Below are 27,849 nucleotides of genomic sequence, written 5' to 3'. Positions count from 1 at the left end.
TTGTGTGCGTCTGCGAGTTAGCAGAATGTTTATAGCAAGTTTCTAAGGAGCCTGACTTGTGGTTACTTACATAACTTAGCAAAACCATTGGTAACCTTTTAAGGAGGTTTATTACAGAAAGACTGGCTGGTAGACTTTTTTTATAATGCACTCTAATCAAGACAGGAAGTAAAGCACCTCATTAGTGCCCCATAAAAATCCTGGAGAGTTTAAAGTAATTCCATGAGGAAAACTAAAGAAACGAACGGGAGATTTCAAGTTTACTCAATTTTCATTCTATACTATGTGATCTGACCACCGAATGTAAATTTCTTTTTTTAATTAGTTAATTTTTATTGAAGTTTAGTTGCTTTACAATGTGTTAGTTTCTGCTGTATAGCAAAGTGAATCAGCTGTACATATACATATATTCCCTCTTTGTCCCCACAGAGCATTGAGTAGAATTCCCCGTGTTATACAGTAACATTAGTTATCTATTCTCATTAGTTATCTATTTTATATGTAGTCATATATATATATATATATATATATATATATATATATGTCAATCCCAATCTCCCAATTCATTGCATTCCCTCTTTTCCCCTTGGTGTCCATACATTTGTTCTCTCCGTCTGTGTCTCTTTTCTGCTTTGCAAACAGGTTCATTTGTACCATTTTTCCAGCTTCTACATACATGCGTTAGCGTACGACCTTTATTCTTCTCTCTCTGACTTACTTCATTTTGTCTGACAGTCTCTAGGTCCTTCCACGTCTCTGCAGATGGCTCGGTTTTATTCCTTTTTATGGCTGAGTAATGTTCCACCGTGTGTATGAACCACATCTTTATCCATTCATCTGTCAGTGGATGTTTGGGTTGTTTCCATGTCCTGGCTATATAGTGCTGCAAGGAACACTGGAGTACAAGTATCTTTTGTTATTTTGGTTTTCTGTGGGTATATGCCTAGGAGTAGGATTGCTGGGTCATATGGTAGTTCTATTTTTACTTTTTTAAGGAACCTCCATACTGTTTTCCATTGGGGCTGTATAAGTTAACATTCCTACCACCTGTGTAAAGGAGTTCCCTCTCCTCCACACCCTTTCCAGCATTTATTGTTTGTAGATTTTTTTGATGACAGCCATTCTGACTGGTACGAGGTGATACCTCATTGCAGTTTTGATTTGCATTTCTCTGAATAATTACTGATGTTGAGCATCTTCTCACAAAGAATATAAAATTTTAGGACCTGCATTTTATTTCTCTCCCTTTCATAGAGATCTTTGATTTCTAGTTAGATGGAAATTACCCAAATTAATTTTTTCCTGTAAATGAAGTTGCCCCAGTATCACCAGTACAAATCCCCCCATCAAAAACCTTTCTCCCACACTTGATCTAGCAGTCTAGCGGCCCTGTGTAGGAGGTTGCTAAATTGGGTTTTTAAATTATTTCTATTAAGCAAAAACTTAACACATACCAGCTGCTGGGGGATTATAAAAGCTTTGTTGTTGTTTTTTTTTCAATAATTGGAAACCTTGTTTACAGAGGGCTCACAATATTCTTTAAATGCCTTTGTGTTAAATATAAAAGAACTTGTGTTTATCTAGGCAATGATAATCTGACTATAAAGCCAACTCATTTAAGGATTATGCTTCCTGTCTCTCACTATGCAGCTGTCACCCTACTGTTCTTTCAAGCTTTGCAAAATGCTGAAGATTCTTGCTTAAAATTAGAAGAATGAATTGGAAAACAAAACAAGTAGTTTGGAATATACCTAATTCTAAACCCCACGGAAATCTTTGAGAGACCCAAAATGTCACTACATCTAGGCAAATTTATTCCAAGTTCTCATTTGTTAACTCATTGACAGAATTCAGTTCATTCCAAAGGAATTTAAGGTGCTCAGTTCTGGCAAAAGAAAAATCAAGGACAACTGAGGTACTTTAGTCTGAAGCTAGACTATAGAACTTTGCTAGTCAATGAAGGCATCCACGTTGATTGTCATCTGCTCTGGAGAAGATGGGAAGTACAGTGGTTAAAGGTGTGTGTGCTGAGTCCTAAGCCACTTACTAGATCTGTGACCTCAAGCTAGTTGTTTAGGGACTCTCTGAAAAAATAAGTGTGCTCACTTCCCTCACAGGGTTGTTTGGAGGCTTAAATGAGAAAATACATGAAACCCTAAGGACAGCTCCTGGCAAAGAGTTGTTGTTCATTCATTCAGTCGTGTCTGAACTCCAAACAATCCTGGCAAAGAGTAGCCCGTTCAATGAGCGTTATCCTGTTACCACGATGTTCCAAGTCCCATTGTTTTTCACATGTGTTATCTCATCTAATCTTTGGAACAGCCTTATTAAAATAGCATATTTTTATAACTCTAGTTTTATTGAAAATCGAGAGAAATGAGATGCAAAGAAGTTTAATAACCCACTCAGGGTCACACAGCAATCGAATTGACAGCAGGGCTCTGCGTTCATAATCTCTGTCTCAGTCTGCAAACATTTAATGAGTACAGGCACCCTTTGCTCTCAGAACAATCACTCTCCGAATATTTGTTATAATGACTCACAAAAGCTTTTGGCCAAAAATCAGTCTCCCAGTTAAAAACCTGCTATCACAAGTTCTCCTATGTGGGACAGCTTCTTAAACTTCCATGCTGCTGCTGCTAAGTCACTTCAGTCGTGTCCGACTCTGTGCAACCCCATAGACGGCAGCCCACGAGGCTCCTCCATCCATGGGATTTTCCAGGCAAGAGTACTGGAGTGGGGTGCCACTGCCTTCTCCGCACGTGTACATGACTCCCCTTCAAAATGCACATCCTGCATTTCTCACGGGCTCCAAGGTGATGCCAATGCTGCTGCTCCACAGGTCATACTTTGAGCAGCAGGGAAGCTAGATGATGGAAGAGGGGCTCCTTCAGACCTCAGAGCCCTCCTGATTGGCCTCCTGTTTAAACATGCATGCTAAGTCGCTTCAGTCGTGTCCAATCCCTGGCAACCCCATGGACTGTAGCCCGCCAGGCTTCTCTGTCCATGGGGGTTCTCCAGATAAGAATCCTGGAGTTGGTTGCCATGTGTTCCTCCAGGGAATCTTCCCTACACAAGGATCGAACCCATGTCTCCTGCGGCATGTGTAGGCAGATTCTTTACCACTGAGCCACGGGGAAAGCCCCCTTGTTTAAACATACTGAACATTATATTCATAACTCTCCCCACTTCTCCCCTGAAGGTTTAGTTCCTCAGTATTTGTTTAGGCGAGGTACCCTGGGGCACTACCAACTCAGGTCTAATTTGGATAGTATCTTTCAAATCTGCAGTAGTGTCTCATTGTTTACGATAGAACATGCTCAGTGTAGAAGGGTAGTAAAATTCCTGTTCAATTCAACCATGGACTGCACACAAACATACCTAATCATTATGTTATGAAGTGTTAAACAATTTTATAATTAGTGTTTAAATATTTCATATTATGCAGAAATTCTTAAATTGTTATATAATTATTTTAAAGCATTTTAGTAATGTCTGGGACATTGATATTTTTGGATGTTTTACAAATGAATTATTATTTTTTCCATTTAAAACAGTAGGATATAGACTCTTGTTATTTGAAACTCTAGCGACCAGCACATTTTTAGAAATGGATTAGGTTCAGATAACAAGAGGTGCCTGCATTCACTCTGTGCCAGACTTCGGGTGAAATTCTAGGAATACAATGGTGATGAAGACTAAAATAGCTGCTTAAAAAAACTCACAGAATAGTTAGAGAAGAAACAAGCAAGTTAAGATTTAAAATATGGTGGGATGTCAAGTTTTTCAGCAGAGATAGGTAGAAGGTGCTTTAAGATCATGGGAAATAATGGGCCTGCCTCTTTCTCTGGTACACAGGAGGCTCTTTCTGGATACCAATAATAGCTAATATCCATTGTGTATCTAGGTACTCCAGGCACTGTTGCAAGCATGTTGCATGTATTTACTCATTTAATTATTAAAACAACAATAACAATGAAGCAGCTACTTTTGTTACCATCCCCATTTTAAAGATGAGGAAACTGAGGTACAGAGAAGTTAGTAACTTGCTATGGACACACTGATATGGCCTTAAAGCCAGGCAGTCTGAATCTAGAGCCTGCCCTTTCCAACCATCTTGTGATCCACCTTTATTTTACTAAAATGAGGTTCAGGATCTTAAAGTAAGAGCATACCAAAAACTGATGGATGTGTTAGGGGTGCATTTATAGAACTGTGAATGATTTGCTTTGATTGGAGCCTGTGGTGGTTATGGGCTGATGAGGCCATGAGGTGGGAAGCTACGACACTTGCATTGGCTTCACGTGTAGAGGAACATACTGCATGGATCCTGTGGACAGGGCTGGACAGGACTAAACCCGTCTCAGCAGTCGCAGTAATGGCACTAATGATGCATGAGATATGATATGCAGTCATGAAATAGTTTACTCTACCATCTATTACATGAGTGTTGTCGCTTTCCTATCAGTCATCTTGGGAAGCTGTGCCTTTATTCCCCCAGCTTTGCGTTGCTCAGAGTGTCCTGGGAATGCTTTTCTAAAGTGCCTTTAGAACAAGTCATAGTGCACATCTTATTACTAGAAAACCGTGCTTCATTTTTGTCTCAAATGGATTTCCTAGTTGGATCACTCACCCTGTCTACTAAATTTAGCTCTGAATAACTTTTGCCTGTTTGTTATAATAACATCTACTCTCAAATCCATTCTCAAAAAACAAGTGTATGTTTCTATTTACCAGTGATTCTGAAACTTCAGTATATGCTTAAATATCATCCAGGGGGACTTAATTAAACAGCACATCAAAGCCCCACCTTCAGTATTTCTGATTCAGTTCTTCTTAAAAAGGGATCAAGAATCTGCAGTCTTTAACATGCATCCTAAAATTTCTGTTTTGAATGACCAGACCACACTTGGTCACAGATGAAGCTGTTAGGATATTCAAGAGAAGGGTAACAATTCTTAAGGCCAGTTCCAGAAAAGGAATTCCAAATGTGTTCTGATCAACAGTGATGTCAGTGGCAAATACTGCCCTCCTAGGGGGACTATTACCCAGCTGTTGTTGTTCAGTTGGTAAGTCACGTCCAGCTCTTTACGACCCGTGGACTTCAGCACACCAGACTCCTCTGTCCTCCACTGTCACCTGGAATTTGTTCAAATTCATGTCCATTGAGTCTGTGATGCTATGCAACCATTCAGCTTCTGCATCCCCTTCTCCTTCTGCCCTCAATCTTTCCAGCATCATCAGATCTTTTCCAAAGAGTTGGCTCTTTACATCAGGTGGCCAAAGTATTGGAGCTTCAGCTTCAACATCAGTCCTTCCAGTGAATATTCAGGATTGATTTCCTTTAGAATTGACTGGTTTAATCTCCTTGCTATCTAAGGGACTCTCAAGAGTCTTCTCCAGCATCAATTCTTTAGCATCCAAAGCATCTTTGGCATTCAGCCATCGTTATGGTCCTACTCTCACATCCATAGATGACTACTGGAAAAACCATAGCTTTGACTAGACAGATTTTTGTCAGCAAGGTGATGTCTCTGCTTTTTAATACACTGTCTAGGTTTGTCATAGCTTCCCTTCCAAGGAGCAAGTGTGTTTCAGTTTCATGGCTGCAGTCACCGGCCACAGTAATTTTGGAGGCCAAAATCACTGCTACTTTTGCTGCTTCTACTTTTCCCCCTTCTATTTGCCATGAAGATGGGACTGGATGCCATGATCTTAGTTTTTTGAATGTTGAGTTTTAAGCTAGCTTTTACATCTCCTCTTTCACCCTTATCAAGACGTTCTTTAGCTCCTCTTCACTCTGCCATTAGAGTGGTATCATACATATCTGAGGTTGTTGATATTTCTCCCAGCAATCTTGACTCCAGCTTATGATTCACCCAGAGTGGTATTTCACATAATGTACTCTGCATAGTAGTTAAATAAGCAGGGTGACAATATATAGCCTTGTCATAGTCCTTTTCCAGCTGTGAACCAGTCCATTGGTCCATGCCCAGTTCTAACTCTTGCTTCTTGATCTGCATTATACAGGTTTCCCAGGAGACAGGGAAGGTGGTCTGGTTCTCCCATCTCCTTAAGAATTTTTAAGTTTGCTGTGATCCACAGAGTCAAAGGCTTTAATGTAGGCAATGAAGTAAAAGCATATGTTTTTTTGGAACTCCTTTACTTTCTCCATGATCTAACAAATGTTGGCAATTTGATTTCTGGTTGCTCTGCCTTTTCTGAACCCAGCTTGTACATCTGGAATTTCTCAGTCCGTATGCTACTGAAGGCTAGCTTGAAGGATTTTGAGCATAACCTTGCTAGCATGTGAACTGAACACAGCTGTACAGTAGTTTGAACATTCTTTGGCACTGCCCTCTGAGATTGGGATAAAAACTGACCTTTTCCAGTCTTGTAACCACTGCTGAGTTTTCCAAATTTGCTGACATATTGAGCGCAGTACTTTAACAGCATCATGAAATTATGAAATAATTTAGGATTGAAAAAGCTCAGCTGGAATTCTGTAACCTCCATTAGCTTTGTTCATAGTGATGAACAGTTTGGTATATCATTCCCTTTCTCCTTTGCCTTTTGCTTCTCTTCTTTCACAACTATTCATAAAGCCTCCTCAGATAACCACTTTGACTTCTTGCATTTTTTTTCCCTTTGGGATGGTTTTGGTCACCACTTCCTGCACAGTGTTACAAACTTCATCCATTCCAGAGTTCTTCAGGCACTCTGTTTACCAGATATAATCTCTTTGAATCTGTTTGTCATTTCCACTGTATAATCATAAGGGATTTGATTTAGGTCATACCTGAACAGCCTAATGGTTCCCCATACTTTCTTCAATGTAAGCCTGAATTTTGCAAGGAGTTTATGATCTGAGCCATAGTCAGCTCCAGGTCTTTTTTTTTTACTGATTGTATAGTGCTTCTCCATCTTTGGCTGCAAAGAACATAATCAGTCTGATTTTGGTATTGACTATCTGGTGATGTCCATGTGTAGAGTCATCTCTTGTGTCATTGGAAGAGGGTGTTTGCTATGACCAGCGTGTTCTCTTGGCAAAACTCTGTTAGCCTTTGCCTTGTTTCATTCTGTACTCCAAGGCCAAACTTGGCTATTACTCCAAGTATCTCTTAACTGCCTACTTTTGCATTCCAGTCCCCTTTGGTGTGAGTTCTAGAAGAGGTTGCCAGAGAAGGCAATGGCAACCCATTCCAGTACTCTTGCCTGGAAAATCCCATGGATGGAGGAGCCTGGTAGGCTGCAGTCTGTGGGGTTGCGAAGAGTCGGACATGACTGAGCGGCTTCACTTTCACTTCTCACTTTCATGCATTGGAGAAGGAACTGGCAACCCACTCCAGTGTTCTTGCCTGGAGAATCCCAAGGATGGGGGAGCCTGGTGGGCTGCCGTCCATGGGGTCGCACAGAGTTGGACACGACTGAAGCGACTTAGCAGCAGCAGCAGCAGAAGAGGTTGTAGGTCTTCATAGAACCAGTCAACTTCAGCTTCTTCAGCATCAGTGGTTGGGGCATAGACTTGGATTACTGTGATGAATGATTTACCTTGGGAATGAACCAAGATTATTCTGTCATTTTACAGATTGCACTCGAGTACTGCGTTTCAGACTCTTTTGTTGACTGTGAGTGCTACTCCGTTTCTTCTAAGCGATTCTTGCCCACAGTAGTAGTTATAATGGTCATCTGAATTAAATTTGCCCATTCGCATGGATTTGGGTTTTCCCTAATAGCTCAGTTGGTAAAGAATCCGCCTGCAATGTAGGAGACCTGGGTTTGATCCCTGAGTTGGGAAGATCCCCTGGAGAAGGGAAAGACTACTCACTCCAGTATTCTGGCCTGGAGAATTTCATTGATGGTATAGTCCATGGGGGTCGCAAAGAGTCGGACACAACTGACTTTCACTTCACATCACTTTTAGTTCACTGATTCCTAAGATGTCGATATTCAATTTTTCCATCTCCTGCTTGACTACATCCAATTTACTTCAATTCATGGACCTAACATTCCAGGTTCCTATGCAATATTGTTCTTTACAGCATCAGACTTTACTTTCACCACCAGACATAGTCACAACTTTCTGCATTGGTCCAGCCTCTTCATTCTTTCTGGAGCTATTTGTAACTATCCTCTGCTATTCCCCAGTAGCATATTGGACACCTTCCAACCTGGGGGGCTCATCTTCCAGTGTCATATCTTTTGGCCCTGTCATACTATTCATGGGGTTCTGGTGGCAAGAATACTGGAGGGTTTTGCCGTTCCTTCCTCCAGTGGACCATGTGTTGTCAGAACTCTTCATCATGACCTGTCCGTCTTGTGTGGCCCTGTACAGCATGGCTCAGAGTTTCTTGAGTTACATAAGCACTTTTGCCAGGATAAGGCTGTGATCCATGAAGGGGAGTCTCCTGTAGATGGTCCTTATTTAGAGAATGATGTTCAGTTATACTTATTTAAAAAAAATCAGCCAGCATTTTGCACAGTCATGCCACATAACCGAAGTCACTTGTGTCTTGGGGAGTACCCATTTCGGATGTGTGTGTGCTCACTGGTTGGCTTAGTATCCTCCTTTTGCAAAGAGTGGTGCTCCTTTCAGAACCAAGTAGATCATGAAAGGATCCAGCATTGGAAGATGGAGCAAAATGCCCAGAAATTATTACTTTTTCCCTAAAAAGGCTGTACTTCTTTCACTTCTGAAAGTGGGTCAGTAACCCCAAGAGCCAGTCACACTCACAGTGACCAGCTTCGCCAATGTGATGCGCTGTCCAGCTTTAGCTGTTGGCCTGGCAGGCGACTTCCCCTCATGTTGGGATATGTTGTGTTTTTGTCCCTTCCTGAATCCATGTGACTACCTAAATTAGCCCTCCATTTTTCTCAAGTTGCCTAATTTTAATGACACAATTCTCAATGAAAAATGGAGGAACTTCAGAGCTGCTTTACTTATTATTTATCAGTTGTCCTCTGTCTCATTCACTGAAGAGAATCTCATACACCTGGAAATTGAAATTCAATGCTATGGCTTCTTTAATAAAACAAATCTGTGCTTCACAGGTACATCATGATCCCGTCAATGTTTAATATGAAGCAGTGCCTGGGGCAGAGTAAGGTTCCTTTAAGGCAGTACTCAGTCACCAGGAAGACGTTACTATAGCCAGATCCCTTGTCCCTCAGAGCCCTGATGTCAGCTGACTGTCAGGGTCTGAGGATCCAAAATGACCCATCTTAAAAAAATGCGGATATTCTATGATTTTTCTGGCATCATTTAACTAAATTTAGCTCTTGACTGATCAAAAGCTCAGTAAGAGATGGAGAGAAAGACCATGTTTAGATTCCTGTGAGCGAAAAGTTTAGGAAAAGGAAGAGGTGATTGTTACAGCTTTTTATCCCAATCATTATTTCTCTGTTTAACACTAAGGACAGCTATATTTTCTTTACGAGCTACAGAAGACAACACCAGGAAGCGAGATTGGATCAGATCACTATCAAAGCAGCCGGGACAGTGGGAGCCATGACTGGATGTCTGTCCACATCCTCTGTCTTCACTCTCTCTTACTTCCACCTTTCCTCTCCCCCATGTGTGGCTTTGCCAGATTTAGAAGAAAAAAAAGAAAGAAAGAAAAACAGGATGTCTAGATAAATTTGAATTTCAGACAAATGAAGGATAGTATTTTAGTACACATTTTGTGCGCTACTGGGTGCCTATTCCATGACGGTAATCCACGTGGAGTCTCTCCCACACAAGTCAGTGCTCTTGTTTTATTTTCTTGCAGTTTTGATATGCAGATTGGTTCTTCAGTTGGATCAAAGGGTCCTTCAGGCAGGATCTTATCTGGTATTTCTCAAGGCACCCTTGATATTGACTTCCCTATTTGGGGGCCTATGTTAGATTTTTCAAAAGTTCCCTTCTACTGCAAGTACAGAACACCCCTGAGCTCCTTATATCTTTCCTCTCATATCTCTGAAGTCATCACTTCATGAACAATGACCAGGCTGAGCACAGAGCTCTGAGCGTAAGTGTGCTGTGTATTTTTATGAGTGGTAGATGAACTGAAAGCAGTTTGCTGTCTTAAGAGGCAATTAAATTAACTTACCTGCATGCCAGGAGTTAGTAGTAAGCTCTATCTGCCATGCTGTCCATCTGGGAAGTTAGGTTAATTCCTCTTCCCTTTTGGAAAGATAAGAGGATTGAGGAAGGGAATGAGGTTGGGAGCTATACCTAGTTTTGTAAACGTGTGTCCTAAGAGTAGGAAAGAACTGAGAAAGCTAATAGAACAATGTAAATGACAAAATGTGCAACTCACATTCAAAAGCTTCCTAGTATGTAGAGTCGTGGTACCCATCAGATAACAAGGTGCCTTTTTACATACTTTGTGCTTCGATTTAATGCTATTATTTAGATCATCCTTTGTAAAGGACACCTAGCAGGCTTCAAACCTTGAAGATTAAGAGTGATGAATGCCCTCTCTTGGTTCAGTGCTTTTCGGGTGTAAAGTGCACAGAAGAGTGAACACACATTTAGAAGTGTCTAGATGATTAGTTCTATGCCAGCTAGGCTTGCCCAAGGCAGGCTTGTCAAGACAGTCCCCTGGCTCCCCCTTTTGAGACTTTTCCTCTAGTGCGTAGCTCCCTACTGCCCGCTTCAGGTCAGTTCAGTCGCTCAGTCGTGTCCAACTGTGACCCCATGGACTGCAGCACACCAGGCCTCCCTGTCCATCACCAACTCCCGGAGTTTACCCAAACTCAAGTCCATTGAGTCGGTGATGCCATGCAACCGTCTCATCCTCTGTCGTCCCCTTCTCCTCCCACCTTCAATCTTTCCCAGCATCAGGGTCTTTTCCAATGAGTCAGCTCTTCACATCAGGTAGCTTGCATCATTTGGAGGCTAGAGGTAAGCTAGGAAACTGCCTTCAGATACCACCAGTCTGTCCCGCTGAGAAAACTGCCCTTTTGACTATACGCAGAAATGACTGTAAATGAAATAGCCACCCAGCTCATATTCTACTTTAGCAAATAAACATGAACTTGCTGTTTATAAGCATCAGTGAAAATCTATAACTTCTTGTAGCTCTACATATCCTCAGTGTCCCTGGAATCAGACTAGAAGAATAAAAGCTGAACATGGGAATTCATGTTAATTTGTCACCAACTCCAACACCTTTAACATAAGAAAACAAAGTTTGTACGAAAGTAGATTATCACATATATGTGGTAGAAATCCAGTGTGATTACCCCAAGGCTCAAGATATGATTCAAAAACCTTTTCTGGAATATTTATGCTTTTCAGTCAACTCATAAATGTTATCCTCCAAACTTTATACCTCTGATGTCAAATGAATTTTAGCCCATTAGGCATTTGTTGAAAAAATAATGTTAGGCTGTAGGTTTTATCTGTAAAGAGACCAAATTAAGCTTATTTTTAATCCTGATGCACACCCCACTTTTCTTACAACCATATAATGAAACAATTAGAGGAAGATTGAAATAAATATTTATGTTTTATTCATGCTAGAAGTACTTATTCTGTCCTTCAGGATGAAGCCTTGTAATACTGTTCTCAATTCCTTAATATTAAAATAAGTCTCATTTTATTTCCTTTGAAAATTTTTTTATTGGATGTTTGAGTTTGGGTGGGAATGAGCCTAATGATTAGAGAAATATGGCAGTTCTAGGTCATTTTTACTCAAGAAAGTTGAGTGTGTTGATTAACTCCAGAATGTCTTAGATCTCTGATTTGGGGAATAAAAACTGTAATAAAATTATTTTCAGGACTCTAGCTCTGTTTATTTGAATAGTAGTTTTATCTATCTGATTTGAATTCAAATGCATTATTAATACTTTTCTTCTTTTTTAATATAGGTGGAAAACAGACCAAAATATTATGGAAGAGAGTATGTATTCTGCTATTCATTGTTTTAATAACATAATAAGTAGTCATTTTCATATGTCATTTAAATATTAAATATTAAAAAATTTCCAATATATAGTCTTCATCAAATGTCCATTGTGCAAGAGTTTAATAATAAGGATAAATGCAATCAGATCCTTTTGTATTGAATTGTTCTTATAATATTCAGGTGTTTGGCTTTCACAAATGTGGGAGGAACACTATCTTCTGCTACATTCATTTCTTCTCAAAAAGCGGCCACTGCGTGCCTGGAAGTATTTGAAGCATAAGGCAGCATTTTCCATAGTTGTGGCTCTCTTAGTCTTTCATTTCACTTTCTACCTCGACACCACATAAACAGCTCGAGTCAAAGACTGTAAACTGAGGCCGAATTCCTGGCTTTTACACACCTCAGCAAGTGCAGCACTCAGGAAAGTCATCTCATTTCCTTGCAGTCTCATAAAACCAAAATGATGATTTCTCTTGATGTGGATCTATTAGCCAAATTACCTTAATACCATAATTATGATTTCCTCCATTTTCCTCTTAATTTCATCTCTTGTTTTACTTTCTGAGAAACCTACTGCAAAGCAAATATGCATTACCATAAAAACAACCAGCAGGCTGGGGCTGTGGCCTGGTGCACAGCTCACAGCAGGCAGAACCGCCCAGCACAGAGTCAGGGTAGATACACAGTTCACTCTTCTTCCCATGTCCAACCTGGAGGCATTCAGAGGCAAAGTCTCTTTCAAGTCCACCGACCAAACTAAAACCTCCTTCCTCTATCCCCTTACCCATCAGAGCTTCACACTTGTGATTAATGATGCTATTATTTGTCCCAGTTCAGCAGCTACTTCCTAATTGCCATGGCTGCATTTCTGAACCTTCCTACTGGGCCTTGAAAATTCAGCTAGGGCTTCTGGAGTACCTGCCTGGACTACTGGCCTCCTCTCTTCCACCCCCACATCCCTAACATTCAACCTGGATATAAGATGACTTTTTCTTTCTTCAGTATACTGTTTTGGATTTTGCTGTAGAACAACAACAACAAAAAAGAATCTAAAAAGAAAATGAAAACCTAATATATACTTCTAAAATAGAACACTTTTATACACGAATTCCATAAGGAGCTCTATTCGTTGTCTTTTCCTGTTTTGCATAAGACTTTTATTGAATAACCTCCTAGTTCTCATCCTCAAACCCCCATCCACATAAACTGTGTAGTGAGAGGAGACCAAAGAAACCCCAAAGAAGGGATATTTCCTATTAGAGGGAAGTTAGCTTAAAAACTTCAGATTCTGTGTTTCCCTTTCTTTTTAAAAAACTAAAAGGTTTTTAAAATTCCATTCAAAATATAAGATATGCTCTATTCAGGAAACATTTGTACACATATTTTCTTAGAATCACAATAAAGTGTGGACAATGGGTGTCATTAGTGAAAAGGGAATTTGTATTTCTCTACTGTTTATATTTTTATTTCCTTTGTGCCTTTTAATTTTCCCACTGCGGATAGGTATTACTTTGGTTTTTAAAAAGTTAAATGATACCTAATTAACTGGGGAAAATTAAAGCACAGGGATCGAACCCAGGTCTCCCGCATTGCAGGCAGATTCTTTACCAGCTGAGCGACAAGGGAAGCCCAAGAATACTGGAGTGAATAGCCTATCCTTTCTTCAGTGGATCTTCCTGACCCAGGAATTGAACTAGGGTCTCCTGCATAGCAGGCGGACTCTTTGCCAACTGCACTACCAGGGAAGCCCATATAAGAATTGACAATGTGTAAAATACCGTAACCCACTATTAAAGAGAAGTATTAACTTTTTTTCCTTCATCTCTTTCTTTCCAGTCTTTGTACAGGCTTTCTTTTTGCAAAGTTGGGATCAGACACTTTTAAATCTATCCCTAAAGGGGATGCTGAGCTGCATGCTGAGTCTTCAGGTGCACAAAATTGTTACTTCTTTCAAACAATTGAATTTATCTTAGTTCTTGACACTTGGCATCTGTTGCCGGCCATCCCTAAAACAAGGGCGTTTAAACGAAGCTGCTTCCAGGTTAGCCACCTGTTTAGGGTGCTCCTCCTCTCATGGTTTCGCCCTTCTCCGCCCAGAGAGTGGTCTGGGCCTGGGGTGTCCGGTTTCTCTGCCCTCCTCTGTGTGTGTCTCTTCCTGCTATGGTCATCCCCGCCTGCCCCCCGCCCTGCCCTGTCCGGTTGTATCCTGGACATCCCAGCCTAAACATCTTGTGGCACCAGCTTCTGCCCTTTCTGGAAACTGGAAACTTTCCAGTGCCCTCTGTTCTTCTACCCTCCCCAAGTCTGTCTGTCTGTCTGTCTGTCTGTCTCTCTGTCTCTCTCTTACTGGCCTGGTAACTGCAGGCTGCCCTCAGGTCCCTGCTCAGACCATCTGTCCAGTCTTCTCCAGCTCCAGCTCTTGCTACAAAGAAGGTCTCCAGTCTACGGGCATACCACCCTAAACACGCCAAGCTCGTCGTCAAAGGAGGCTTCTCCACTTCCCAACTCAGACCCGCTGAGCCTGGGCTCTGGCCAGATTTCTCCCAATTTCCCTCCCAAAATAACTGGGGACACTGGTCTCCTTTTGCGCAGTTGTGGGCAGGAGGATTACTCTTACGTCACACAGTATGTTTATCCTCACCCCAGAAATGCGCTGCTCCAAGACCTCCATGTGTTGGCTCTCAAGATTTAAAACCAAAATTTGAGAAGCTACAGCCCCTCTTTTTCCCAAGCTGTCACTGTTCTAGACTTTCGAGAGTTGATTTGAGAACTCAAAGCCAGAACATTGGGACTTCACCCCGCTAAGACTAAAGCTTCAGCTTGTAAGATCTAGCAGTATAGAATAGAAGGGAATTAGGACATAAAAATGGTGACACATGAACTTCCCTGGTGGCTCAGTGGTAAGGAATCTGCCTGCAATGCAGGGGGCACAGGAGACTCGGGTTTGATCCCTGAGTTGAGAAGATCCCCTGGAAGAGGGCATGGCAACCCATTCCAGTATTCTTGCCTGGAGAATCCCATGGACAGAGGAACCTGGCAGGCTATAATCCATAGGGTTGCAAAGAGTTGGACACGACGGAAGCAACTTAGCATGCACCCATTGTGATAGGCATATTTTTTTTTTTCAAAAAATTATCCTGGTACATGTGTCCTCTAAATAATCTTTGCATCCCTGGTGAAAAACTTGTGTAGCCAATTTTCCCTCCCTCCCCTCTCCCTTCCAGGAAGGTAAAAGAGGATTATTTGTCCAGAAATTGTTTTCTGTAATTTATTCTTCCAAATTCTCTAAGATTGGGTAATCCTAGAAAGAGAGTGTTGTTCCCTCTCCCAAGAGCCCAGGACCCCTCGGTACCGACCTCACCCTGTAACCCAGCTTCCACCTTCCTCTGTAACACAGAATGATCAAATCTCTGAAAACAGGGTTGAGCAGCTGTCATTGTTTAAGGGTGACAGAGAGCTGGCTGGTTGACTGTCCCTAACTGCTGTCCTGTTCTCTTCTCCCCTGGCATCACCATACACCCTCTAGGGCTCAGACATCCCTTCCAGAGCAAAGCAGTCTCTGGCTAAGCCTGAAATCCTACTGCATTTTCTACATGCATCTATATTACTTTTTAAATAGCAAGGGAAAAAATAAACATTATCTTTAAAAAAAGAAAAATAGGTACATTTTCCAAACACATCCCTAAGAGATTGCTCTCAAAATTTAAAGAAGTGGAAGACTGCTCATGACTGCTGGCTATTCTTACCAGCGAATGAGCCTCTTAAATGAACAACACCCCACACCTGAAGTAAGCAGGGTGATAATCAGTATGTGTTCATTTGCAATCAGGATAATACATAGTGAGCGGAGAGCTAAATTGGTAAATACTCTTTTGTTATTCCCCGTGGTTAAAAGAGGAGTCGTAACCTGGCTTTTGGTTCTGACTTTAATTTTCAGCTTGTGAGCAAAGACAATAGCAGAAAGCCAGGTGGACTTGGCCTTCTTCCTTTTCTTTTGCATATTATCTGTTTGGGTGCATGCTGGGAGGTGGGTCCAAGCCCATTTGGAATTATACATTAGTCACTTCCTTCTTCATTAAGGTGAGGAGCTGCAAATTCCAGGTGGTCCCACCATGTCTTTTAACCAGCTCTTTGTGGTCCATACCTGCTGTATGGTTTGTTCAGAACAAAGATGCTCTTGTCTCTTCTCAGGTTCCACGGTATCATCTCCCGAGAGAAGGCAGATGAGCTTCTTGGAGGCGTAGAGGGTGCCTACATTCTTCGAGAAAGCCAGCGCCAGCCAGGATGCTACACGTTAGCACTAAGGTAAACCCGATTATCCACAGTTGCAACTGCTTTACAAGGATTTACTTATTTTTCCCTTTTTTTTAATTGTGGTAAAATATACATAACATACAGGGCTTTCCTGGTGGCTCAGCTGGTAAAGAATCCGCCTGCAATGCAGGAGACCCTGGTTCGATTCCTGTGTCGGGAAGTTCCACTGGAAAAGGGATAGGCTACCCGCTCCAGTATTCTTGGACTTCCCTGGTGGCTCAGATGGTAAAGAATCCACCCACAATGCGGGAGACCTGGGTTCCATCCCTGAGTTGGGAAGATCCCCAGGAGGAGGGCATGGCAACCCTCTCCAGTATCCTTGCCTGGAGAATCCCCATGGACCAGAGGAGCCTGGCAGGCTACGGTCCATGGAGTCGCAAAGAGTTGGACATGACTGAATGACTAAGCACAAGCACATACATAACATATAATGTATCATTTTAATTATCTGTAAGTGTGCAATTCGGTGGCATTAAGTATATTCTCAATGTTGTGCGGCCATCTCCACTATCATCTCCCAGAACTTTTTCATCATCCCAAATTAAAACTCCATTAATCAGTTGTTCCCCATTTCCCCATAATTATTTTTTTTTATTTTCATGTCATTTACAAAGTGCCCAGCAGCATATTACAGGTTTACATGTGTCCTGGGTCACAGATGTTGTCAGTTGATGGACTCCAAGGCTCTGTTTATGCATGCACAATATTCTCGGGAGAATTATCTGCAAATTTAGTGCTTCTAGAGCTGCTTCTGCCTGAAACATCAAGCCAGTGAATTAAGACATACCTCTGCCTCCTTTTTCTGCACAAATTCTGTGCTCAGTTGTGTCTGATTCTTTGCAACCCATGGACTGTGGCCTGCCAGGCTCCTCTGTCCATGGGATTTTCCAAACAAGAATACTGGAAAGGGTTGTTATCTCCTCCTCCAGGGGATATCTTCCCGACCCAGGGATCGAACCTGCATCTTTCTGCATTAGCAGGCTTCTTTACCCACTGAGCCATCTGGAAAGCTTGCCTCCCTTCAGTTCAGCTCAGTTCAGTCACTCAGTCATGTCCAACTCTTTGCGACCCCATGAATCACAGCACGCCAGGCCTCCCTGTCCATCACCAACTCCCAGAGTTCACTCAAATTCATGTCCACCAAGTCAGCGATGCCATCCAGCCATCTCATCCTCTGTCATCCCCTTCTCCTCCTGCCCCCAATTCCTCCCAGCATCAGTCTTTCCCAATGAGCCAACTCTTCGCATGAGGTGGCCAAAGTACTGGAGTTTCAGCTTTAGCATCAGTCCTTCCGATGAACACCTAGGACTGATCTCCTTTAGGATGGACTGGTTGGACCTCCTTGTAGTCCAAGGGACTCTCAAGAGTCTTTTCCAACATCACAGTTCAAAAGCATCAATTCTTTGGTGCTCAGCTTTCTTCACAGTCCAACTCTCACATCCATACATGACTACTGGAGAAACCATAGCCTTGACTAGACGCACCTTTGTTGGCAAAGTAATATCTCTGCTTTTGAATATGCCATCTAGGTTGGTCATAACTTTCCTTCCAAGGAGTAAGCGTCTTTTAATTTCATGGCTGCAATCACCATCTGCAGTGATTTTGGAGCCCCAAAAAATAAAGTCTGACACTGTTTCCACTATTTCCCTATCTATTTCCCATGAAGTGATGTGACTGGATGCCATGATCTTCGTTTTCTGACTGTTGAGCTTTAAGCCAATGTTTTCACTCTCCTCTTTCACTTTTACCAAGAGGCTTTTTAGTTCCTCTTCACTTTTTGCCATAAGGGTGCTGTCATCTGCATATCTGAGGTTATTGATATTTCTCCCAGCAATCTTGATTCCAGCTTGTGCAGCCCTTGTCAAAAGTCTTCACCTCACACTGTGGGTGTGTGCCTGAACACACATGCATTTGGTCCACTGGGTTCTCTCTGGAATCATATTGACCCATAGACCTCCCACTAGAGGTCATGACACTTCATGCTAGCAAGCCATCAGACCAGAGCTCTCATGAGCACTTTACCATGAAATCACAGTATTAAAAATCACAGCACCCCAAAGGCATTGCCTTTACTGCACTTTCCTAACCTGCATCAAATATTTTATATCCTTCGATCCTCATGAGAGTCCTACAAGATTTGAGGAAAGTTTTCAATTCCAAAATCGAATTGTCTTCCAAAAGTTCATCTGTGAACTCTTTGGAATTAGGAAGCACTGTCTCCGTGGAAAAAAATGGTGTCAATGAAACACTTCCCAGGTCCACCCACAAAGACGTGTTCAACCCGCCATCTCGGTTGTGACTGTAGAACGATGCTTTCCCAGCTGCACTTGGGATGCCATAGCTTCAGTGGTGTCACCATGATGAAGCACTTCAAGAATAGCAAGAGCTCTAGGGATGCAAAGTGTTTTCTCAGCTTACCGGCATCCCCTTCAGCAGGAGCTGACAGTCCCAGTGGGAAACCCAGAAGCGGCTGTGAGCTGTAGGACCAGGGCCAAGAGGGGACAATCAGCACTAACGGGAGAACCCTAATGATTAAGTCTCTGTGATGCTGTCACTGATGCTCAAGCAAAGTGTGCTCCACAGCTCCCCTGTTACCCTTCTGCTGGACCAACTAGGATGGAAGGCATGGGTGCGCTCCTGATGATGGTCAAAGATATAATAATAAAAGGACCCAAGGCCAGTGGTTATAACTTCCCCTGCAGAGATAATTGCCTGGTAGAGGGGAGGGAGTGGAGGGGCATGGCTGGCTTCCATTAAGAAATTTTTAACATGTTTGTGAATCAGGCAGTACCCCCTGACTATGAAAATGAGGATGACTATGACCCATGGCCATAGTGATTTCTAAGACCAAATGATGTCATAGGACTGGCTGGGGTTAAACCCACCTTTGCATCTTTTCCAGGGGTATAGCCTCAAGCAGGTACCCCATCTCTTCAAGTCTCAATTCTCTCAGCTGTCAAACAAGAACAATAATTGTACTTGTCTTGAAGGGTCTCCATGATAACCTCATGGAGGGAAATCATGTCAGGCCCTTAGCCCAGTGTCTGGCATTCAGTACAGATCCCAGAAGTATTAGCTGACACTGTCACCCACTGACCTGGTTTCTAAAACTCTTGTGATCTCTCCTTCCTCATGGGCAGGTTTGGAAACCAGACCTTAAACTACAGGCTCTTCTATGATGGAAAACACTTTGTGGGTGAGAAGAGGTTTGAATCAATTCATGATTTGGTCACAGATGGCTTGATAACGCTGTACATAGAAACAAAAGCTTCAGAATACATTTCCAAAATGACAACAAACCCCATCTATGAACACATTGGATATGCCACTCTACTCAGAGAAAAAGTATCCAGAAGGCTAAGCAGGTCTAAAAATGAATCAAGAAAAGCCAGCGTCACAAATGAAGAGCACACAGCCGTCGAAAAGGTAAGCCACGTGTGGGACAAACACAGTCTCTCTGTTTCTAATCTATGCTGAAAACCCGAATGCTTAATTCAGTATGTGATTTGCCACACTGTTGCAGGAGACCAACCCACTCCCATCCAAAAAACCTTAGACATTTTGTGCTAAAAGAGACCTTGGAAGTCTGATTTCAGTTCAACTCCCTCATTTTCCAGATGAAAACAGTGAGGTCAAAAATGTTCGATGATTTGCCAGAACTCATAAGTCAGGGCCAGGACTTCCACTAATAATTGTCTGTAAGTTTATTTGAAGTTTGAAAGAAAAAAAAATCCTTAAAAAATATTAGTGTTTTATGATGAAAATGGTCACTTGTATTTTTAGTTGCCATTTGCGGTGTCACTGGCTCCATCTCCAGTTCAACCCAGCTGGCCAAATACGTAGTGTTTGTATTTGCTTCTCTTAGAACTTGATGACCATGTGTGACACACAGGTCAGTAATCCCTCTTGAAGGTGATCTTACCTAGATAATAGATTCTATTGACAGATATGGGGGCATTAGCCGTGATGATGGCTATATCTCTAGGAGACTTGGAAAGATACAGTCAGCATCAATGCTAATGCCCCCATCTCTGGCTCTATCTCTGGGAGGCTTGTCCTTTGCCCCAGAGGAGGAGTTGTTGGGCCTCGTTGAGGATGAGACCCTCCCAAATGGGTGATGCTCAAGCTGGTGGCACCATGGCAGGATGTGGCGAGGAGGGTCTGATTTTCCTCTCCAGTAAGTTGCTGTTTATGTGAAAGACGCCGCCGCAGTTTGCTAGCAGATTTTTTGGATGTGTCCCTTTAGGAACCATCTGCTTTGACTGGTCCTATCTGTTTTCCACTGAAACAAAGCGACAGCCAGCCATGCCAGTCAGCCCCCCTGAGTCCGTGCTGAGCCTAGCTTCTAAGGCGAGCCTGGACTGGGGCAGATAGAAGTGAGTGGGGTTGAGCACGGCTCCTTCTGGTGTTTGTTAATCCTTAATTAAACCGGAACAGCCCCCCCTCCTCCCCCTGTTGTCCAGTGTGAGCAAAAAGCAGAGGAACCTCAGGTTGACTGACCGGGCTTCAGCTTTGGTGACGGGGATGCACCAGAAAGCACAGAAAGCACCGAGAGCAGGAGGAGAGCAGAGGATGGCAGGCGGGCCTGCTGGCAGACAGGGCGTGATCCTAATTGATTTGCTAATTGAGCTTTAGAGCCTAGGAGAACCTGCCTCAGAATCACGTCAGTTGAGCAGCTGGCCCATGAAAAAATCATTTGCCATTTTCATTTTATAACTCCAGAGTCTCCAAAGCACCTGTTTATTCGTTGGCAAATAATTGATTTGGGAAATGATAGGGTTCCTGATTGTTTACATTTCAACAGAAGAGAGAGGACTTGAGTCCCAGCTTCCTGGGAGTTTGTTCCTGTCTAAGCAAAAGCTGTTCCTTAGTCTGTTTGCAAAAATCTGTTCAGAAAGTAATTTAGAATAGAAAATCCAGAAGCCGACTTTCCCGGCCATGACAAATCAGAAGATGAATTGTAAAATAAATCTCTGAAGTGGTGTTTATATTTCTTAATTGGAGAGAAATGCCACCCAAAAGGCAATCTGTTACAACTGCAGACAATGCATTAGAACATTTCCAGGAGAAGAAGTGAATAGGAAGTGACTCTGGTGTATTTGGGATGAGAGTTTAGATCCTGGGTATTGGAATTGATATTCGTAGATTTTTGTCGTCCCTCAAGAGGAAAGTTGGGTCACTAGGAACTGATATTTCTAGATGGTAGTCCCATAAGGAAGCTTACATGAAAAAATATGTCCTTTCTTGTAGAGCATTTTGTATTTATTTATTAAAATTAAATTTTAGAGAAAATCAATCATCAGATTAACAATTACTTTGAGTGAGCCACCCAGTACACTTTTACCTTTTTCAGGAAAAGGTAGATAAAGAAAACACTGAAGGAGGAAGTCCAGACTCAGCGAAAGGTTTGATGGATGGGCAATGGTGGCGCCGATTTCTTGGACGTTAATGATGCAGTGGCTGACTTTCCTAGAGGACGCTCCCAGCACTGGGTCTGGTCATTTGCTGGGGGTCACTCATTTTGTTAGTGGATTGTGAAGTAACTTCGTACGACTCCATCTGTTTCTTTCTGACCTTATTGACAAGTGGAATTATTAAAAGTCTCAGTCTCGCCAGAAATCCTATTTCCCTTAAGGGCAGGTCAGTGGACTGTTGCCATGGCGGCAGTGACTCAAAAAGAGGTGGCAGAAACTTGAATGGATTGACTGAGAAATGCCCGGGGCACCTGTCTGCTTCAGTAATGGCATGTCTTGAGGGATTTAATGAGTGAAATGGGTAGGCTTCCTAATATTTCTCAAATCCAGACAGCCCAGCATTTCATTTTCCAGAGTACTTAAACTTGATCTGCCCACTTATTTTATTGATCATTTCCTAATGAATCCAGAGATATGTGTAAATCTGAGAATATTAACAATGTTAATTGGCAAAAAGATATTACCTACCCTATCAGATTTGAGTGGTTTCCAGTTTTACCTCCTGTCAAGGTGGTTAGCGGTAAACTTGATTTTAATAACTGGAGATGAGGCAGGGAGAGGGGAGGGTGCAAATGAAAAAAAAACAAAAAAAAAACCACTGTGGTGGTTAGCCAACAGGGATCTGTTTCCTTTCTGATTCTTTAATTGATTTTTAAAACGTTACTATATGTAAGTGCCACCGTTTGGTGCATTTAATTAAAATGTTCATGCCCAGCATTATTTCTTTTATGAAATTAATTTCAGCGATTATTCCATAGATTGCTTGTCTACTGATCTCCAGAACCTGTGCTATAAGCAATGTAAGAGTAGCAACAAGATTCAACATCAGTTCAGACTTTTGTAGTTGGTAAACAGATTTCACGCATGTGAAATAATTTTCCACTTTATCCTCAGAGCAGCTTTGCCAGGTACATAGGGCAGGAATGATTATCCCCATTTTATTGAAAAAGTCACAATGGCAAGACAAGGAATCAAACCCAGACTTCCTAACTCCAAGTTCAAAGCTTCTTAAATCTATGGAGCAGCTGGACCTCATTCTGTTCTTATTGCCTTAAGCAAAGACCTTTGCTTTTGACCATCCTGCGTCAATTGATGGTAAGAATCTCTTAATATTTACATGCGTTTTTGAAAATACACTGCTATTACTAGCTCTAATAAGTAAATTGTTTTGTAATGAATTTTATTATTAGTGAAAGTTGCTCAGTCATGTCTGACTCTTTGTGACCCCATGGGCTATATAGTCCATGGAATTCTCCAGGCCAGAATTCTGGAGTGGGTAGCCTTTCCTTTCTCCAAGGGATCTTCCCAACCCAGGTGTCCCACATTGCAGGTGGATTCTTTACCAGCTGAGCTACAAGGGAAGCCTTGTAAAGGATACCTGACTGAATCAAATATATGTGACAACCATATTTTCAACGAAAAGTGAAAGTGAAATTGTTAGTCACTCAGTCACGTCTGACCCCATGGACTGTAACCCACCAGGCTCCACTGTCCATGTAATTCTCTAGGCCAGAATACTGGAATGGGTAGCCATTTCCTTCTCCAGGGCATCTTCCTGACCCAGGGATCGAACCCCAGTCTCCCACATTACAGGCAGATTCATTACCATCTGAGCCATCAGGGAAACCCCAATATTTTCAGTAACACATATGTATTAAGTAAAGCTACTTGCTGAGTTAAATTGTATTTATGCTTTACTGGAGAAAAAATCATTTGTATTCTTGGTGTAATACAAGCACACTAAAGAATATAGTTTACCAGTTAATCATTTCCCTAATTTTTATAATAGCAAATGTCAGAAAATGATCTAAATGCCCATCAGCTGGGGATTACTTAGAATGAATTATGGTACACCCATATACAGGAATATCATGCAACCACAGAAAAGAAAGAGGATGTTCTCATATGGATTAATATGAAAGTTAATTACTCAGGGTTATCAAATGCAAAAACAGATATAGTATGCATAGTATGGTTTTATTTATGTAAACCAGAAAAAAAGATTTTACATATTTTTTTCTAGGAAAATTATAAAATACCCCCCGAAGGATGATGAGCTAGTATGAGGACTGCCAGTGGGGAGTGGGAAGGGGGTGTCTAAGATATAAGAGTGGGAAGGAGACTCCTGCTACTATTTTGTACTCTTTGAATTTTGAACCATGATAAATCCTATTCAGAAAATTAGTTAAGAATGCATTATGTCCTAAATTCACATACATTAAAGCAAACCCTGAGTAAAACATCCACCATACTCATACTCATACGCACCCCACCCCCTATCCCTGGACCCAGACTGTTTTCCCATCCCTTCTTACTGGTCCCCTTCCCCATCCTGTTGCTGCTGCTGCTGCTAAGTCGCCTCAGTCGTGTCCGACTCTGTGCGACCCCATAGATGGCAGCCCACCAGGCTCTGCCATCCCTGGGATTCTCCAGGCAAGAACACTGGAGTGGGTTGCCATTTCCTTCTCCAGTGCATGAAAGTGAAAAGTGAAAGTGAAGTCGCTCAGTCGTGTCCGACTCTTCGCGACCCCATGGACTGCAGCCCACCAGGCTCCTCCACCCATGGGATTCTCCAAGCAAGAGTACTAGAGTGGGTTGCCATTGCCTTCTCCGCCCCATCCTGTTAGCTGTTGTTTTTTTTTTTTTTTCTCTTTTTTTCTTTTATTTCTCTTTTGGATTGTTAGCAAAGAGTCTGTGGTTAGCAGCCTTTCACTGAAGGTTGAAGATGGTAATTATGGCGTAGGACCTAAATCACGAAATAGATTGTGGCGTGACTATACCTGGAAATGGGTTAACTATTGCTTCCTCCTGACCTTGCCCCCTGCCCACCTAGAGACCCCTCAGCGGTGCTCCCCTGGGGCTCTTCCCAGCCCCCCCCCCCCATTTCACATGCCTTTTCAGCCCACCCCACCCTCCTTTCTCAGGCTGCCCCAGGCCAGCTCCCAGATTCCTCCCACTATTCTAGGCAGCAAGGAAGGCTCTCTGGTTTCTGCTTGTGTTGCTGTGAAACTAGGAGAGTGGCCTTGTCTGGAGTGAAGGGCTCTGAGCCCTCACCCTGAGAAGCGGCACATCTCAGGACACCAAGATGGTGTGTCTCCCTCCGTGTTCTCTCTGTGCGGCTCCTGCCGCCCCTGAGCTGAGCCCTGACCCTCTGGGGCATTGTGAGAAACTAGAGCCTGGAGGAGGAGGGTACTGGAGACTGCCTCGTGCATCCCCTTTGTTTTATACAAGAGGACACTGAGGCACCCAGCTCCTTGGTCTGGGATATTTCAGAGACATCTAGAGGTCACAGAGGCTCGGATAGAGAAAAAAGAATGCTTTAAAATAACCTGCCCCTTAGATGTTCTCTTAAAGTTAGGATCTTTGAGGAGCACAAGTCATATGTACAGGACTCCCAAGTGAATGAATGATAAGTGAAAAATGAATTCAGAAGGCAGTCTTAAATGTGTCACAGCCCAGCAGTAAATACAAGACAGATTCACTGGGGTTTTGAAGAGAAGTTGATTAACAAGAAATCCTTCTCAAGGACTGGCAATGGCGGGAGCTGCTGAAGGGACTGGGGAAAGGCACTGGGGTTCCTGGAGCCTGATGAGAGCTGGAGCGGAGACTCCCACCAGAGGGGGCTGCCACAGGAGTGGGGGTCGGGGAGCACAGGAGCGGGGCTCCTGTAGGGGGCGCTCCTATAAAAAACAGAGCTCCCACAGGAGGGCGATAGAGAGAAACCCCTACAATCAAGCAAGGGTGTGAGCCTTGGGTGCTGCGCCACTCAAGAGGGAGGGGGCAGTGGAAGAAATAACTCATCTTCTCTCTCCTCCCACCCTGCGATCTCCTGCCTGTATCTCTCACTGGACAAACCCCACTGGAAGCCAGAGGATAAAGGAACCAGGGATACAGTTAATCAGTTTCCCCACCACAGGCGAAAGCAGGACAGGATTGAATTTGACACAAGGGATGTGGCAGAGAGTAACCAATACAACTGCAAGTGATGAATAGAATAAAATCTGTGCAAGCAGTGTGTTAACCTTGTTCGAATTCCATTAGAATGTTGGTTGACCAGGTTCAGAAACCATGATTGGCATTAATGCAAGATTGTGAGGTAGCCCTTTACGTGGATGGGCTCCACCACTGTGCCCTTATGGAAGAGGTCTTGGTCCTGGAGGGTGGAGAGGCTTTGCAACTTTATCAAGGACAGTTGATTCAAGCATGGTGTCACCCACTGCCCTTCCCCAAGCTGAGACACTGCATCCATATGCCAAAGAAAGAGCCTGCATTGTTCACGTATAAGGCATCCTGGGGCTGGAAAAGACGTTCACATGACAGGCTCTGGAAAACCTGTAGAACTGCTCTGCAGGTGGTCCCTTGGAAATATGTGAGTGGCATAACCAGTCTTTTCTCGGGAGAAAGGATAAATGAAGATGAACGTAACTTAGCTAGTAAAAGTGACAGGTGCAGTAATGACTCTGATCATCTTCCTCCTCTCACACACGGCATCATAAAATGGAATGGGATATAATGCTGTAAGGATGAATGGATTTGAACTTGGATTACATTTGCTCATGAAACCAGGTTTTACCAGAGTGTTATTTTAAATCAGAATCTCCGAACAGTGTGAAACTTACGCAGTCTGAAAAAGAGCTGATTTGGCTAGGTCAGTGGTTCTCAAACCAGCTTCAAGTTAGAATCACCCTGGGAGCTTTTTAGAAAAGACCCATGTTACCCTCCTGACTTAACTGAATTAAAGCCCCTACTGGTGAAGCTCAAGCCTATTTTTAAAGTTCTCCAGGTAATTCTAAAGTTCTCAACCCTTGGTTAGATGAAAGGTCAGATGGGGAAGTAAAGGTTATCAGATACTTGGGGAAGAATTTTCTTTTAAGGACACCTGTCCCACTTTCTCTAATGCCTCTTTTTTTTTTTTCTGAGACTCTTTTTTTTGTCATAATTTAGGCACTGGCATTCTTTCTCACCTCTACCTCTGCATAAAAAGTCCTCCATGTAAAAATTCTTAAGAGTAGACTCTGGCAGTTCTGGTTACTCAGTTTGGTTCAAAGGTTTGTGCATTGTTCCTTTTCCCCTGAGTCCTTTCCCTGGATTATTGGCTAAAATTTGAATGATGGGGAAAATTAATGTAGGATGATTAAGAGAATTTAATGAAGAAACAAAGAAAAGTCAGTGTCTCTTCTTTAGGTGCTATGTGTATGTACTTAGTCGCATCTGACTCTTTGTGACCCCATGGACTGTAGCCCACCAGGCTCCTCTGTCCATTGAATTTTTCAGATGAGAATACTGAAATGGGTTGCCATTTCTCCCTTTAGGGGATCTTACCAACCCAGGGATTGAACCCAAGTCTCCTGTGTCTTCTGCATTGCAGACAGATTCTTTACCCACCGAGCCATCGGCATCGGGGAAGTCCTCTTTGGGGCTAGTAGGTGGTTTTCTTAAGACAAAGTTTATAGGACAAGGATTCTTATCTGTCCACTGGGGAGTTTTCAAAAATACCAATGCCTGGGACACACCCCCAGAAAACAGATTTAACTACTTAGGATAAGAGCTGAGCATCTGGAGTTTAGATTCTCCGGGCGATTCTGATCTGCAGCTAAAACTGAGAATCTCTGCTGTAGAGGAATAACTAAAATTGAGTTAGGTTGTTTGGTTTACTATCTTTTATCAAAGAGTTACTTTTTTTTCTTTTTACCATTCCCTCGCTATCAGTGGTCTCAAGGTAAGAGCTTTACAGGAACAAAAAGAAAAGTTATCCTAATACATTCAGTGTGTGTTAGAATAAGATGGTCCCAATCCTCCTCATTCATCCCCATCCTAAATCTCTCTAGAAAAGAGCTCAATGCAATCCTTGTTGGAATATTGTCTATGCAAACAGTGCCATCTAGTGGCTGAGAAAAGAGTAACATGCTGGCTGCCGTCTCAAAAGACCACACTTAAACAGATGTGGAAATAATGAGCAAGAACAAATTTTTCGCAGTGAATCCACTGAATTGACCCCATTTCCTCAGGTTTTGTGACATAGATCGGGCTATGCAATGGCTAGGGAGTATCTGTTTTGTGATTCATGCTCATTCTTTGTGTAAGCAGATAGGCAGTTCTGCCAGCCTGGGACACTTAGATGTACAAAAAGCCCCAGTGATCTTATTCACTGAGATTCTGGTCTAAAG

At 42.5% G+C, this 27,849-nt stretch overlaps 1 protein-coding gene across 2 annotated transcripts in view; it reads left to right on the top strand.

Moving 5' to 3' along the window:
* The window catches only part of CHN2 (chimerin 2), a 339,845-nt gene that overhangs the window by 195,452 nt on the left and 116,544 nt on the right, over window positions 1-27,849 (top strand). For both annotated transcript variants that reach the window (XM_069588098.1, XM_069588099.1), the window contains exons 4-6: window positions 11,857-11,888; window positions 16,086-16,199; window positions 19,349-19,634. In XM_069588098.1, the coding sequence (XP_069444199.1) occupies window positions 11,857-11,888; window positions 16,086-16,199; window positions 19,349-19,634 (432 nt within the window). The remainder of the gene's footprint in view (window positions 1-11,856; window positions 11,889-16,085; window positions 16,200-19,348; window positions 19,635-27,849) is intronic.

The sequence above is a fragment of the Ovis canadensis genome, chromosome 4, assembly GCF_042477335.2.
Source record: "Ovis canadensis isolate MfBH-ARS-UI-01 breed Bighorn chromosome 4, ARS-UI_OviCan_v2, whole genome shotgun sequence".
NCBI lineage: Eukaryota > Metazoa > Chordata > Mammalia > Artiodactyla > Bovidae > Ovis > Ovis canadensis.
The sequence above is the reverse complement of the archived record's forward strand: the minus strand, read 5'-3'. Positions and strand labels throughout refer to the sequence as shown.